At 38.1% G+C, this 17,317-nt stretch overlaps 1 protein-coding gene across 2 annotated transcripts; it reads left to right on the top strand.

The window, feature by feature from the left end:
• Window positions 1-719: 719 nt before the first annotated feature.
• Window positions 720-17,298, top strand: osbpl11 (oxysterol binding protein-like 11). Of its 2 annotated transcripts, none has more exons than XM_022680200.2 (13): window positions 720-1,253; window positions 2,626-2,694; window positions 3,815-3,990; window positions 4,267-4,346; window positions 5,508-5,651; window positions 5,953-6,151; window positions 7,815-7,957; window positions 9,891-10,031; window positions 10,166-10,616; window positions 11,140-11,326; window positions 12,755-12,937; window positions 13,582-13,735; window positions 15,328-17,298. In XM_022680200.2, the coding sequence occupies exons 1-13, from the start codon at window positions 1,138-1,140 to the stop codon at window positions 15,412-15,414; spliced, it is 2,130 nt and encodes a 709-aa protein (XP_022535921.2). In that variant the 5' UTR covers window positions 720-1,137; the 3' UTR covers window positions 15,415-17,298. The 2 variants fall into 2 exon arrangements, with proteins under 2 accessions (XP_022535921.2, XP_007260028.3); XM_007259966.4 differs by having other exon boundaries at window positions 721-1,253; window positions 5,463-5,651.
• The last annotated feature ends 19 nt before the right edge of the window (window positions 17,299-17,317 follow it).

The raw sequence follows: 17,317 nt of genomic DNA, 5'->3' as shown, positions 1-17,317 counted from the left end.
AAAACTTTATTATTTTATTATGTCTATTTGGCCACAATGTATTAAGATATGGGAACGATATAATTAATGCGTGGCAACGTCTAATTAAGGCATGGAAATTAGTTAATTAAATCGTAGCCATTAAGGTGTGGCCACAAGGTCCTTTTGTTACACAGCTAACAAGGCAAGGAGCTCTCAGGGTTTGTGCATGATGTGACTGCCTAAGAAAGGTAAACGGGTCGACGTACTGTCTGCATCTGAATCTGTGAGCTTTTAGTATGAGAATTAAGTGTCTTTTACTTAATATTATGCCCAGTCTCACTGCAAAACACTCCAAAACATCAGCATAATTCATTCCAAGATAAAAAAAAAAAAAATTCACTCTCCATTTTCTTACTAAAGATTATTGTTGGATTGGAGCTTTGATGTAATATTCAGTCTTCTTCATGAGCATTAATTTACAGAAATCAAGCTTTATTATTCTCTGGCTACGACTTCATTATCTCGTTCCCACTTTATAAGTCGTGACCAGGCATAAGGATCTCGTTCCCACGCCTTAATAAGTTGTGGCAACGCCTTAATAATTCCTGACCATGCATTATTTTTTTTTTAACATGATGTCACCTTATTAGGGGCTCTGTAGTATTTGCTTGACCCCATGAGAATTTTCAGAAGGGACTTTTATGTTGAAAAATATGTTAAAAGCTTGACTCTTGAGTTCTGTATAAATCGTACGACTGCTTTTTTACGGATTAAAAAAATCTCCTCGGTCGTAATAAATAGTTTTAACTGCGCAGTTACAGTTTGGACCGTTTTCAGATGTTTTAATGTAAATGTAACAACACATTTTCTAGCTGTTCCTTGTTGTAAGCTGCCAAAAACCTCGTAGACCCAAGTAAGTCACATGATCCAGATGGAGGCTGTAAGGTCTGGCATGGAGGCAGAGAGCTGAAAACAGGGTTAAACAGTGTTTTTCAGGGCTCTGACTGTTGATTCTTGGGGGTTTTAGAGATGTAGAATGGGGCAGCGGTCAGTACAGGGGAACCGTTCAGTTTGCGGCCGACAGTGTTAGTGTTGTCTGTGCGGAGCAGCGCCGTAAACACCCGCTTAATCTCTGCTCGGCTCTGGAGAGGCCGGAGCGGCTACAGCTAAACCACAATGCAGGTGGAAACAGCGGGAATACGAATGTCTGAGAGCGAAAACAAGCTGGATGTTCACACCCAGAGCTCCACACAGGGCTCCTTCAGGACCAGCTCGAAAAGCTGGCAGTACAGGTAACTTTAAAACGCCCTGGATACCGATTTTGGTGGTGAACCGGCTAGTTAGCCATTAGCCGTTAGCCACCCACTCCTTCCTCCAACAGTCAAGGGTGTTGAATCAGAGCTAACATCGGCTAGCCACCCTTTAACTAATATAAAAACACTGTTTTTATGTCTTTATTATCCTCAAGGTTATTTTATCCAATATTTAAAAAAGGAGCCTGAAATTAAATTAGGTTAAGAGTGGAAATTACCATTTTGAACAAAATAATCAATCTTTTCCTGTTTTTTTGCCAAAGCTAAAGCTGCTTGTTAGAATTATTACTGACATTTGTCCAGTTTTAAAATGGATTGTTATTATATATTATTGACTTACAACAATAATACCATACACTGGCATTACCTTACTGATATTAACAATCGTGATGTAACGTTAGTCTATTTTGTTAAGTTGTAATTATGTTTGTTCACATATACGGTAACGTTAGTTATAACCGTGAACAGTAGGCTTGTCACTATAAATACATAATAGACTTATTGAATAATATGTGTAGGAAAAAAAAATAGAGATCACTTAAAAATGATTTTATCAAATTGTAAACCTCTGGAATAAATTCAAGAGGAAGATGGATGATCACAAGCCACCAAACCAAGCTGAACTGTTTGAATTTTTGCACCAGGAGTGGCATAAAGTTATCCAAAATCAGTGTGTAAGACTGGTGGAGAAAAACATGCCAAGATGCATGAAAATTGTGATTAAAAAACAGGGTGATTCCACCAAATATTGATTTCTGAACACTTAAAACTTTATTATTATATAATTGTTTCCTTTGAATTATTTGAGGTCTGAAAGCTCAATCTTTTTTGTTATATGTCTGTAGTTTATAGAATAAAACTAAATTAAAGTATTATAGTAACAAGTCTAGGAGTAAAAAGTGCAGATAAAATATTGTGAGTAAAAGTCAAATGTATCAGTAAGTAATAAGTGTCAAATTCTTAGTAAATTAAATTAAAGTTAATTACAGATACGGCAAAAATCTGTTCAAGTACAGGAATTAAGCACTTTGTTACTTGCCACCTCTGATATTGGATTAGAAATTTGCTGTGTAAATATCGTTATGCAGTTGCTCACAATAACAAGGTTCCCACACTGGGCTGACGCCTGTAGTCATAGTGACTTCTGTTTAGCTATAGTAAACAGGGTATGATTGACTTGTCAAGTTGTTACATCTAATAGAAGAGACATCATTGTATTACCACGAGGAGAGCTTGTGAGTTTTGTTGCTTTTGTGTAATGATTTAGCGAAGGATAGGTAGTTGTGTAAGCAGGTAGCCTACAACTATTGCCAACTGGATAACGAATTATCCCTTTTTTTCCTATTTGAAGTGATCATATGGAGAATGTGGCCGGATATTTGATGAAGTACACAAATCTTGTAACTGGATGGCAGTATCGGTAAGTACTGGCTTTAAGCTCTTCACAAATAGATGTGTTTTGTTTTTACCTTGTGCTTAAAGCTTGCACTGATGTTGCGATTATGAACTGGGCTTTTAATTACTACAGGTGTGTACACAGGATTATTTGAAATGATTACTCTCAGCAGAAAGAGGGTTTATACTTGTAAAAACTTCAGATCACATTTTATTAATTATACTAGACTCTTACAACTAGAGCTTTGTTTTAATGACCTCATTGATGTAAAACCACTACTGTTTGTATGCATGTTGTTTATTGTGATATGTTTTACTGAGTTAACAAATGCTTACTGCCCTGATAAGGAGCTTATTAGTTCTAAATTCACCAGTACCTAGACTTTTGCACAGTACTCTATATTTAATATACGCATGTAAACATTGCTAATAGAACAAAAGGCTCTGAAGCTGCTAAAAAAGCCATCCCAAAACCTCTAATATTGAGCTCTTTCGACCAGATGTATCTGATATGTGTGAGATGTCACAGTGCAAAGTAAGCAGCAATGTGGCTTTTCTGCTATCTCTTCATGAATGTCTCTTCACACATTTTAGAAAAATAAAATCATGGTTGGTAAGAGGAGTCTGACACAGTTTTTTAAAAATTAATATGCATTCTTTAGTAAAATATTAGGGCTAATTTGTCAGTATTTAGGGATGATTTGGAGTGTCCTTTGAGTTCACTTTTAAGTGATATGCATTTGTGCTTGTCCACAGTTTCACAGTATTACGAATTTAGAAATTTGTATTGGAGAAATGGCAAAACAATATATATATGCTGTTTTGGCAAAATCAGCTAAAATTATTGTGGTAAATGTCTATATATTGTACCATAAGTCTGTGTTATATTTATCATAACATACCTAATCTAGCATGGTCATTTAAAGCCTCATTTGTTAATTGATTTTCATCTAAATTAAACTGTTATTTTTGATGAAAAAAAAAACATAGTTTAAACTGTCATGAGAATATTGAATCATTCTGCTCCATCACATTTTTTTCCCACCAAATCGAACTGTAGTGTGGTGTGTTAAATCTTTACATCCTCAGTGTATGGTGACCTGCTTTACTTACATTACTGACTGTGCTTTCTTTGCTGTCTCTAGATACTTCGTTCTCAACAATGAAGCAGGGCTGCTGGAGTACTTTGTGAACGAACAGTCTCGGGGCCAAAAGCCCAGGGGCACTCTGCCTTTAGCAGGCGCAGTGATTTCCCCCAGCGATGAGGACTCGCACACCTTTACTGTCAATGCCATCAGCGGGGAGCAGTACAAACTCAGAGGTTCTCCCTTCATTCTGTTTTTACTCTGTTTTTCCTCCCTGTCCTTTGTAGCACACATGACTGCTGGGTTCTTGTTTAATCAGCAGGTTTAGTGCAATTCACTGTATAATAAAGAACTTCGGCTTCTTCTAAATCAAGTCACTTATGAATAGATACTGTTGCTGCCAAGATTTTAAAGGAACTGAAGTCATAGTTCATTTTTATGAAGGTCATGTTTTAATGGTGTGTGTGTGTCTCTGTGTGTAACAAGTGTTTTTTGTATGACTAACTCTTTAGCTGCCGATGCTAAAGAAAGACAGCACTGGGTGAGCAGACTGCAGATATGCACACAGCATCACACGGAAGCTATGGGCAAGGTAAGAAAGTCCAGAGAGTACTCCTAAAATCTGCTACAGTTGAATGCAAAAGTTTGAACACCCCTGTTCAAGTAAACAAATCCTCTACATTAGGGGTTCCCAGACAATTTAGAAAAGAAAACAATTTGGCACAATGGGGCTTAAATTGTAATAGGCCCAGTTTTTATAGTTTATACAGGATGATACTAGAGGTTTAAAGCATTTCACTCAGATTTGTAATAATAATAATAGCAAAACTAGCCTGCTAATTCACCAGCTTGTTGGCCATGTAACTACTGTGTCAGGCAAATCAATGAGCCCTAAATATCCAAATATAGATACCTTAAAAAAATTAAGTAAATGTGTGCCATGCAATAATATTTCCGAATTTTTTTGTAATCGCACACAACAATATAGCCTAAAATTATCACATCAGGGTACTACTTTTTTGCTGTTTTTCGCAAAAGAAAAATTTCCACTGTTCTCATTTCCCATCATATATCTACTAGAAACAGATTATATCTGTCCAGTATCATTTATTTTACTTCAGTCCTGGATATATGGAGATATATTTTGAGTGCATTCTAGTATCATGACATTCTCGGTCGTTGACTTCTGTTACAAATCTGTAATCTGTAAAATTCTTGTATTTTTTTAGTATCTTATTTAGGGGTGTGCCATATCATATATCATATGCAGTAATAAAATTAAATTTTCATGTTGGTTCAGTAGTGTATTCCCTAAAAAATATTTTTTTTCTTAGTTCAGTGTTTTGTCATATCGGCACAAGTATCGTTATCGCGAAAAAAAAAAAAAACATGAAATAGTGTGATAATATTTTAGGGCCATATCGCCCACCCCTATATTATAAGAATCCCTGGGGAGCCAGAGCAGTTTGAGCCTTTAATTGTGCAGTAATGTATTTTTTTTGTTGTATTAACAATTAGAAAATCAGCAACATGTGTTTTGACCAGGGGTGCCCAGACATCTGCATTTACATAGTAAATATTTATAATACTTTGACGTTCATAATAAAGTTTTGTAGGTGTACTAGACTGTACTAGGTACAGTTGTTCTTTGGCGTAGTTGTTTTTCTGCATGGGGGACAGTTTGAAACGTTTTGCTTTTATTCTGAAGACAAACCCGCCGCTAAAGACTCGCAGTATGTCCACAACGTCTCAGGGCAGCGCAAGTTCTCCTGGTTCCCAGCGCAGGATCAGCCATAATGCCGGTTCCCTGCTGGGCCTGTCCCAGTTCCACCGTGGCTCTTCACCTTACTCCAGTAAGCGCTCCCTGCTGCCTGACCACCTGGTGGAGGCCCGTGAGGTGAGTCCACGTTTCTCTTTCTGATGTTTGATTGATAAAAAAAATTAACGTACATAGATATTTTGTGTTTTGTAACTAAGTAGCACTAATGCATGCACAGTCTTTGCTCTAAAAAGGTAGTATTAACGTAATCTGTTGTGATAATGATGTCATATTGTGATGTCAGTCACCCCTACTGGTCGGAGACACTATGGTCCTGATTCTTCACTTGATCCAATAAAGGCCACATTGAATACATTAGGAGTGTTTGGGTGATTCATCACACCTGAAAAGGCTTTTCATGTTGTCCTTTGATGAACAGATGATGAGCCAGGCGCAGGGCCAGCACAGAGACCTGGTGCAGTGCATTGAAGGCCTGCCGTCCAGTCAGGGTCCCTCCCCGCTGGACCAGGATCTCCTGCTGCTCAAGGCAACTTCACTGGCCACCATGACCTGCCTCAGTGACTGCTTCCACATCCTGCAGCTTCAGCAAGTGGCTCGACAGAAAGTTCCACTCGGAGGTAAGGAGCACTGGGGGCAGTGTTTATTACAGTTGGCAGTGCTGATCTCGGAACAGCTTCCTGTGTCCAAGGGTTTTTATCTGCGTATAAACAGCAGATGTATTTGATTAGATGATTATTATATACAGGAGCTATTTTACATGTTTCTGTTTGCTTTTATGCCTGAGTGAGAGAATAGCTTATACTACCATCTCAGCCTGTTGATAAAGCCTGTATTTTTTTATTTGTTTTTTAGTTTTCCTTTCCGTACATTGATGTAAAAATATACTAACCAGTGATTACCTTGTATAACTTATACTACTATATATTAACCTCAGTTATTAAAATAGTTCTAGTATTAAAGTACACATTTTAATGGGAGGTTTAAAGGGTTGTTGTCACATAAATGTATACAAGTGAAGAAAATTAAATGCAATGTGTAATGATTTTATTTTGAGTCATTTTGCAGTACTACTATTGGTCCGTTTACCTTGAAATGCGAAAAAACAACTTTCAGAATTAAATCAACTCAGAAAGTAAAAGAATGAATGACCTCAACAAATAAAATTCAGGTTTATAGACTTATAGCTTAACCCTACTTGAGGACAAATACCATTAAAGGATTAATAATGCAGTGCAGTCTGAGAACAGGTTAAGATGTCTTGTTTAAAATTCACGACAGTTATGGAACACCTTAAATCACAATGTCTGTGACTCATTACACCTTATGTTTGGTCAAGGTGTTTAAGATAACATGCAGCACTTTGTGTAACACCAGAAAGACTCCCTGCATAGCTCTGAGCTTCTGCAGAGCTCTGAGTTTTAAAATGACAACAAGTCAACATCACGGCAGTTCATTTTTGCTGTACATATCTCGGGTGTCTGTAATAGCAAATCAGTTAATCCAAGGTCATGTTCTTGTCTGTAGAATTTATGACCTGGGGCCCTGGCTGGGGAGTGGAATATAGTTTCATAATGAATGAGCAATTGTATCTCCCTCTGATAGGCCAGTCCAGGTAACCAGAGCTTTGAGGGCGTCACCCATGCGAGCTGCTTGCTGGCTTCCTCAAATTGTGCTCCTGCGCCACCATCAAGAAACCCTGTTACTAATGCATAAACGGATCTTCTGTCTGGGCAGACAGACGTTATCCCTCAACTGGTGCAACGGGGCACTTTATTTGTTTTGAATTTCTTACAGCTTATGCCTGGTTATTATGTGGCTAGTTACAAGTGTTCATTGTAGGCAAGGTGACCGTTGGTGGTCTTACAATGGTGCACAGCTTCATACTTTGAATTTGATCCAGTTACCAAGCATACATATTTTATAGCGCTCAGCAAGCAGAGGAACATACGAACCGGCCGCCAGCCAGTGGGGTGTATCAGTATTTTAGTGGCTGTGAGGACCCAGTAAGATTAAGAGGTCAGGATTTCCCCACAAGCTTTACCTGGTTACCATGAATCTGAAAAGCCGAGAGTAGTCTCCCCACCAAGGCAGCAGTTCAGCACTGGTCAGCGCTTTGTGCTGATTGTAGGGTTCAGGTTGCGAATGTGAACTTGAAGACAATTGCGAGGCGATTGGACACCTGGAGTTCTAGTTGCGACAGAGGCTGCGTTGACCTGTGGCCGCTGTGTGTCGAGTCCGGTGACATGAGCAGTTCTGAACAAGGCTCCGTTTGCCCCGCAGGGCCGACCATCGAGTGGCTGGAGCCCAAACTGCCCGACATCCTGAAGAATGGTGGCACACTGGCCAGCATCACCAAAGACGACAGCAAAATGCAGGGGACTGTTCTAGAACCTATCGAAATGGACTCCTGTGACATTGCTTGGGTAAGTCTTATAATTGTATGTAAGTTATTTTCCCACACACACTTTTTTCACGTTTTCCCCACTCATAGTGTTTGTTCATTTGGATGGAATTGATCTTCTTGATTACAGCTAATGTTGTTTATAAAGGTCACTTTTATGCAAAACTTTGTACCTTTTAATGTAAAATAGCGAGAAACCTTTAAATATAAGTGAAAGTCAGTTCGAAAAACATTTTTTAAGCATTGTTAGTGGTCCGTCCATCATGCAATTTTAACACAATGTGTAGAATAACTGTCAGATTCGACAGTTAAGTAACAAAATGAATATGTAATCTTGTTTTGCATGACTGTGGCAATATAGGACGTAGCTAAAAGTTCCACAGGTATATGTATATTTTTCTTGAAAGTCTCCTTATGTACAGTTGTGTGTGTTTGTCTTGAGAGCTAGGGGTTTTAATTAGATCTTGTCAGAAACTGACTTGAAGCATGTTAAGTGGTTTAAGTATTCGGTGGACTTACCTGTTACTGGAAGAGAAATACAATAGAAGCAGGCACAGCTCCAGAGCCTTCTCTGAATTGGCTTCTGTCTGCCAGGGTTGAAAGGTGATAGCAGACTGCAGTTACTTCCATACAGCAATGTTACTTTTGTTATTGTTTCAGTTCCTGTTTGATCAACATTTATAATTATGCCTGCAGATATGCAGAATGTATTTCCTAAATGTTCTCAATCTCTCTTCATCTTTTTAACTTCGTGATTAAATTTAATTAAATTAGTGTTAAAGGTGAGCTAAATCATTTCCTGTTTGGCACTAAAGTTGTAACATTAAAAATGTATTTTATTTTAGGTCATAATAGTAAAAAAAAAATGAATGGGTTACTGGAATTCTATCCTACATGTAAATTACCTTTAACTTAGTTCAAAGTGAGCTGTATTAAGTAGAGATTGAAAATGTATTATAATTATCATGAAGGATTTTCTCACAATTATCATTTTTACAGTATGGCATCAGTACTGCTAGTATTTATCATAAACATCCTGCCAATTAAATGGTAGAGGAATATGTATTGGCTCTTAATGTCATAAGATTTAATTAATTAATTATACCCTTTTGTGTGATGACATGAATTTTGTGTTTTAATGAAACTTTCAATGGAATTCCATGTGAAAGGGTTCTGCATGAGCATGCATGAAGTATAGAATGACTATACATACATGCAACAAGTAATACTGACGGAAAGGTATTAATTGACCCTGAGTACTTGAGATAATCTATCAAGGTAAAGGATAGCAGTGAAACTGAGTAAGAAATCCAGGCCTGAATATTTGGAGTCTAGGTTGTGTGAGAGGAGATCTGTTTTGGAACATTGCCCAATTGCCCTGTATTACAGGAAGTCAATACACTGGTCTTAGGTGAGAGTTGCCCATTGCTGTAGTCAGATGCTGCAGAATGTTTAACCAAATAGCTGAATATATTAATACATAAATAAACATAAATACAAAAAAAAATCTATAACTTTGATCATAATTTTGTAATTTAAAGAAAATGTGGTAAGATGGAAAAAGCAGCACATCTGTAATATAGGCTAAAATACAGTTAAAAGCTTTTGGTCACAGTTAAAAATGTCTAGTCTAGTGAATCTCCACAGTATGCTGGAGGAGAAAAAGAAAAAGTAGAAGATTGAGCTTGATGAGTTCTGTCTGTATTAAATATATTCATTTATTCATTTTAAATGCAGAATGTGTCTGCTAATATATGTAAAATGTGCAGAATATTTTTTTTCTCTTTAAAATCTGAATTGAAGTTCGTAGGATGAAGAAGAATGTTTCTATATTTCTGACCTTAATAAGATTCTAAATTGTAAATGGTGAATGTTTTTTAAGACATGCTTAAAATTTTTAAACCCCTCTAAATTTTTATTAAATCTGTTTGTCATGAATAATTACAAATATCCAGGAGCAGGAGGATATTGATGCAGAAGAGGAGCAGGAAGACTCCTGTCCAGTTGAGGAAGAGGACTTGGGAGCAGTAGAGGAAGAACGCAGTGTCATCCTGCATCTCCTCTCTCAACTTAAACTGGGCATGGACCTCACTAGGGTGGGTATACTGAGCCACCTATCTCCCACACACACACATTGCCAACTCAGTAAAGTTCTACTTTGGTCTATGTAGTGATTTCTTAACATTTCAGGTAACTGCAAAATCCTTTAAATGTACTTGCTCCGTTGCAGGTGGTCCTTCCTACCTTCATCTTAGAGAAGCGCTCTCTTCTGGAGATGTATGCAGACTTTATGTCCCACCCGGACCTTTTTGTGGCAATCACGGACGGGGCCTGTCCTATGGATCGCATGGTTCGGTTTGTGGAATATTACCTCACGTCGTTTCACGAGGGCCGCAAGGGCGCCATCGCCAAGAAGCCCTACAACCCCATCATTGGTGAGACTTTCCACTGCTCCTGGAGAGTGCCAAAGATGGCACCATCTCAAGGAGGTGTTCAGAAAGAGGGCTCCAATCCATCAGACTGCTACAGCTTACGCTTTGTGGCTGAGCAGGTGTCCCACCATCCACCTGTATCAGGGTTCTATGCTGAATGCCAGGAGAGGCAGATATGTGTAAACACACACGTGTGGACCAAGAGCAAGTTTATGGGGATGTCCATTGGCGTTTCCATGATTGGAGAGGGTAGGTCCTTTGTTCTGGAATTGTTAATGATTGATATTTGAAAAGGTTTTTTTTTTTTATGTAGTTGCTCTTTCGTTTTAAGTTTAAATATGCTGTTCCACATATTTTTATTCAATTTTATTAAAGAGCAACATTAGTGGCCACCTTTTGTTTGTTATGCTCTTTCAGGGTTCTAGAGAAATGGCCACCGATCAACGTATCATAATTAGGAGTCACAGAGCCTTTAGCCTTTGCTTAAGCCTTACCCAAACCTGGTTATGGGTCATACAGCCCTGTACATTCAATGAACACATTAAATGGCAGCATTAACAGCTAGCAGTTAGCCATTAGCAGCCAATAGTTGGCCATTAGCAAAACAAGTATTATGGTTTGCTGGCAATGTTGTTTGCTGTCATGTTTATACAATGCTTAATTTTCAGTTTTATCTCAAATCATCATTTCAGATCTTCACAGAATGTCCGATCTTGTGTGATGTCTTTAGATATCTCGGTGTAAAGCTTCTAATATTGTCTGTATTTCTCAGGTAATCTGCACCTGTTGGAGCATGGGGAAGAGTACGCGTTTACTCTGCCGTCAGCTTATGCCCGCTCCATCTTGACCGTACCCTGGGTGGAGTTGGGAGGAAAAGTTAACGTCAACTGCGCCAAGTCGGGCTACAGCGCAGCCATCACTTTCCAGACCAAGCCTTTCTATGGAGGCAAGCTGCACAAGTCAGTAACGCAAGATCAGCTTACCTGTTAAATGACACTGTATTGTCTGAAAGATGCCATTGAGTTCTAAAAACAAATTGTAAATCCTGCTTGTTTGACCTTGTGGATTCATTGGATTATAATTTCATCATGGGGCTGCATGATATTGTAAGAAAATGACATTGCAATATTTTGTAAATATTGTGATTGCAAATTTTCACAGAATTTCTCCAGAAGCCAGTGATTAGCATAATTTTAATAATGCCCTCTGTGTATCGAAGATTAGATTAAAACTAATAATACTGGCCAGATGTAATCTCTCTGGTAGATATGTCAGGAAAGTAAGAACACTGCATTGTCTTTTGTATAAAACAGGTTGTAGCATGATGTATGATTTAATTAGCTTTAGCTTTTCTAAAACACTCAAATTAAAGCATAAAACTACAATGCTAATAATTTCAGATTTCCACATATGAATATATGTAAATACTGTTTAATTACAAATATACAATGCTCTGTTTAGATAAAGATTCTGGAATTTTGTGATTTTATACACTACATAGGGAGTAGTGGGTGATTTGGGATTAATCCTCTCTATTCAGGTATCATTTCCCCATATAGGCCTTGCATGCACATTCAAGCATTTCACATTCTGAAAAACGGAGGTTCCAATGGAGTTCCAAATGCACAGGAATGCAGCACAAACATTTGTACGTATCAGTAATAGGCATTATGTCCTGCCTTTAATTGGAAGGATTTATACTAGAACTGGAACGTTACTGAAATTATTGATGCAATCACTACAATCAGCCCTAAGGGCATTAAAGAGGACAGGTACTGATGTCAAATAAGACTTCTAACAACTTATTCACCACTTCTATTTTTCCTTAACACTTTTGGATGTAGCTCCAGAGAATACAGCTGTGGTATAAACCTGACTGATGTGTGGCATTTGGCAAGATGGTCTAAGGCACGTCTGGCCACTTCAGAGCATCCTCTACAATACATAAGGATGTGTTTTTGTCCATATAGTATAATTTACTTTGAATGTTTTTGGACATATATTACATGAGTCACATGCTCCAGTAAGAAGGGATGTGTGAGTTCCAGGATTTTCCTTGCAATTCATTTCCCAACAATATTACTCATCCCTTATTGGTAGATGTTGCTCAGTGCGTCAGAGTGTGTTTTTCTGTTCTCATTATTTTTATCTATGCTTGTATCCATGTATGAGAGATTAAGACTAAAGCATACCTCTAGTGATACTTCTTGTTAATTTATGCCTGACTTACCTGATTGCACACCCTTAAAACATAAAATGTTCCTTTATATTGTCCTGTCTCTCTCTTTTTCACTCTCTGCTTTTGTGTTATTTGTGAGTGGCACGTGTTTTCGTTGTGAAAGCTGAGAATGTTGGTTGTAACCAAACCCTGCCTTTTTGTTATGCAGAGTGAATGCGGAGGTGAAGCACAACCCCACCAACTCGGTGGTGTGTCGCGTGCAGGGGGAGTGGAACGGCGTGCTCGAGTTTAGCTACAGCAACGGCGAGACGCGCGTCATAGATGTCACGAAGCTACCCGTCACCAGGAAACGAGTGAGACCCAATGACCAGCAAGGACCGTATGAGTCCAGGTGAGGGTTCTACACAGAGGTCTTTATTACAGACCCTGGATGAGAACAAAGGAGAGCAAAGAAGTTCCTCTGCTCCACAACCCTGCTACCTCTCTAGCTGGTGTGTAGCATAGAGTATGTTGTGTAGTAATAGGTGCACCTTAAAGTATCTGGTTGACTAATTAGTATTGGAGTCTGGATACGTCGAATCATAACTAAATAGTGAAATACAGTGCAAGTTATTAAACTGAATACTTTTCCAACTTATTTATATTGATTAAAATGCATGTTGGAATATATCAGTAAATCAGCATTATTATAGAAAAAATAATTTCCATCTGCTATGAGTGCCCCCTTCTGGACACACTATATGCAGGCATTTGTTGATATAGAAATTGTATCTAAAGTGAAAGAAGCATGTAAAGGATATACACACGTTTGAATATATAAAGCAGTGTTCTAGCCCAGAGTGGCAATATGTGTGACGTTTGATTCTCTTATTTTAAGGTACAGTTGCTTTAAGATTCTGAAATAATTAAAAGAGCTTCACTTTTGATAATGTGTCTATATACTTATATATCATACTATAGAATTTTTACTCTCTGTATAATTCTTTAAATAACATTCCTAGTAGATAGGCTGTGACTGAGCTGTTCTTCCTGCAGGCGGCTATGGCAGCATGTGACGGAGTCCCTGCAGCAGAGAGATATGGAGAAGGCCACAGAGCACAAGCGCTTCCTGGAGGAGAGACAGAGGAAAGAGGAGAGACATCGCACCGAGACAGAGACACCCTGGAGGACCAAATACTTTGAAAGAAAAGTAAACAGCCTCATTAGCACACAGAACAATCTATTAGTTACTCCTGCCCTTACTTTTACACCACAGAATAGTCTGTCTTGTGTTTGTGGCGTGTGGGTGGTAGCCTACTGACTTGGATCATGTGAATCACAAAGATTGAATGCTTCTTCCATAAACGCTCAGACACACACACAAACTAAATTACATGCAATTTGATCGGTGTTATATTGCTCATTTTATAAATAACTCCGCTGTGGTGACTGTGTGCTTCCCTTGGGTGATTTTGCAGTCTGCTTTAAAGAGCTTCATACAGGACTAGCCTGTTGTGTAGTCAAGATTTGTTTATGTATTTATAGGCCTGTCACAATAATTACATTATCAATGTACTGTACAATATATGGAAATTTCCTCAATAACTCAATACTTCCTAATGTGATTACTTGTGTGTTTGTTTACATATAGCCTGGCTATAAAAAAAACATTTACTATTGTTCTGTAAAGTTTTAACAAGCATTATTATGAATAACCAAAAAGTCCATTGTGCTTTGAAAGGATGTGCCTTAATTATATTTAGTGCTGGGTGGTATGACCAAAGATGTATATTACCTGTATTTTTCAAGATTCTGACGGTTTCACTGTATATCACTGTATTTTTATTATTATTATTTATTTATATATTTTTTTGCATGACTGGGCTTTTTTGTAGATTTGTGACTTACTCTACTGTTTAGGAGTACATTTAATATAAAACACTAAGGCTTTAAATTAAGGCTTTTATTACTATTGGGTTTACTTTGTCCCACAAAATTAAAACAATATACGAAGAAATCAGACTGCATTAGCAGATAACACGGCTTCCTATTCAAAACTACATATTTTAAATAGTTCCATAAGCATTATAAATTTACCTAAAATACTCAATGTTTAAGTATTCAAAAGAGATATTTCTCAAAAGCTCTATTGCACAAGTAAGACACAATTTATTATAAATTTACAGTATGTTATTATTGAAGCCATTAGAGGCATTACAGTATTAAAATCAGCCACAGTTCCTTTCTTTTTCCAGTTAACAAATACATTTAATTCAGTGGGTATTAAAATTATCATTCAAAGTATAGTATTAAAATACTTAAATTGGTCCCTTTTTTTAAATGAATAAATGCTGTTTGCTGTTGTTTTTTTATTTAACTTAAAAAAAAAACTCATACAGTGAGGAACAGCAGTAGGAGCTCCTTAGATAAAGTGTTGTTCTCATTTCTCTCCAGGCAAGACAGTGCTACACGAGCGTTTGAATCCACAGAGCTATGCTTCCAGTGTTTAATCTTGCTATGCTAACTGGCTAGCGTTAGCTAGCAAGCTGTATCTGCTTCTTTTGCTGTGCTGTTCCACACAGCGCTCTGCATTGCCTCTAGCGTTATACCAGTTTTAATACTCCCTCTGCCCAGCACTAATTATAATGTCATTATTATATCAGTGGCAATCAGTGATCTCAAAATGACAATAGTACCAGTTTTCACGATGATTTCTGCGGTAGTACATCATCCATAAATATATTTATCAAAACAGGTCTACAAACCTGTTCTTATTTGTTTTCTCCCTGTTTTATTCTCTAGGGTGAAGGCTGGATGTATCATAAACCACTGTGGAAAACAGTTTCAGGCCGGAGCTCCTCTCCTGCAGCCCCTCAACCCAACCCTTGACCACACACCTGCTGTAGCCTGGCCCCAGGCAAATGTACTGCCCCGACACTCTCTGGGTCGGTGCTCCCTTTCTCAGAAATGAAGACACACACACACTCACACATACTCGCACACACAGACAGACTCTCTTCTTATATGATTTCTTAACAATAATTGCTGTAATGGGAGGAACGCTCTGCGGAGAGAAGTGAACTGCTGGTTTTACACCAAGAAGAATCTGACGTTCATATTTTGCGTCTTTTGATTGCTACTTTTTGTAAGACCTTGCAGTGAATTCTTTAGATCCATAAGGGGTCACCGCATGCACTGAGGTCTTTTGTTGATGTTGCCTTAATTGGATATGTGCATAGCAAGGGAAGAAGAAGACAAGGAGTTGATGAGGAAGAGTTTAATGATGGTGATGGTGAAGTGTGAGGGTTGTTTTGGGAAGAATTGTAATTGGGAATGCTTTATCAACTTCTCTTGATTCTATAATGGAATGCTGTTATCTGACCTTTGTTATGGTCAAACGTTTTCCCATACTTGTAAAAGCTTCTTTGGTGTAATATGATTTTAAAATCAGCAGATATGTTGGGGGGAGATTTGTGATGGAATTGAGAGTTTTGGAGGGTTAGCATTTAACTACTGTATGTGGCTAACAGATTAATTGTGGCCTGCAGCTGTTATGAAGAAAAGTTTGCAAGAGTTTGCTACTGTGGTTAGCCAAGTGTTATTGAGGGTTATTGAGGATTGAGCCGTGTTTGGTTTAATAATATTTCTTTATTTCTCTCTCTCTCTCTTTGTATCTCTCTAGCTCTCTCTCTCTAGTTTTCAAACTGTTTCTCTTTGTCTCTCATCTAATTGCTCAGGTAGAGTCTTTCTCTATTTATTTACCTGATGTCCTGCAAGCATGTAACATATTGGCTCCAGTTATAGACTTTGAAACAATGCTTGAGTATAGCACCTCAGTAACTTACATCATTAGTTCCAGTCTGCATTGTCTTTCAGTTTGCACTCCCTGCGAATATGTGGAACATCACCAGACAGTATTATTTTTGCAAATTGACAAACTCGAAAACATTCCACAGAACTGTGATCTGAGACGTGAAATTCGTAATTGCAGTAAGTGCTTTCAGACTCTCTTTCTCTGGTGTGATTCTACCTTTTTTGAAACTCCAAACTCAGCTCGATCTGAAAGGTAGTCAGTCAGTATGTATTCTAAAACCACATGTAGCTCAGATAGAGCCTTAAAGTTTACTTTACTGCTATTGTACACTAAATTAAACAAACAAAAAAAAAACTATTTTTGAGCCATAAAAAAAAGAGAAAAGTCTGAAGGTTGACTACTGGTTGTATCTTTTGACTTTTTAGTGAGTTTGATTGAGCCGGTGCCGGACAGAGCACAAGTTGAAACGCCTCTCGTAATGAAGTCACTACTTCAGCCCTGGTTGGTCTTGCTGAAAAACTTGTGGTGCCTTATTTGTGTTAGTCTTCCTCTGGTCTATGCCCGAACACATTCTTCACCTTCTTCTTCAGATGCATTATGAGTGAACCCACAAACCTGTGTACATATCATCTGCTACCCAGCTTCCTGATAAGGACACCCAGGATGTCTGCTGTCTGCTCTTCAGTCTGTATGTGATTATTCATTCACTTGGCTTTCCACCCGGAGGTCTCATTTTCAGAACACAGACTGGCCAGCTGTGATGGGCTATACAGGTGATTTCAGTGGAGAACCTGCATTGACGGTGTCCGAAAAAAAAAAAGAGGCTTGATCTGTGCTCAGAAAACGGACCCAAAGTGTATAATCTTGGTGAGCTGTGAACTGCACTGATGTTTTAATTACACTCCCAGTAGCCTGAGAAAAGTCCTGATGAATGAACTAATAAAATTGCTAATATATTAGCAGAGAGCTTTTGGTTTC

The sequence above is a fragment of the Astyanax mexicanus genome, chromosome 11, assembly GCF_023375975.1.
Source record: "Astyanax mexicanus isolate ESR-SI-001 chromosome 11, AstMex3_surface, whole genome shotgun sequence".
Classification (NCBI taxonomy): domain Eukaryota; kingdom Metazoa; phylum Chordata; class Actinopteri; order Characiformes; family Acestrorhamphidae; genus Astyanax; species Astyanax mexicanus.
This window is presented reverse-complemented; position numbering and strand designations above follow the sequence as displayed.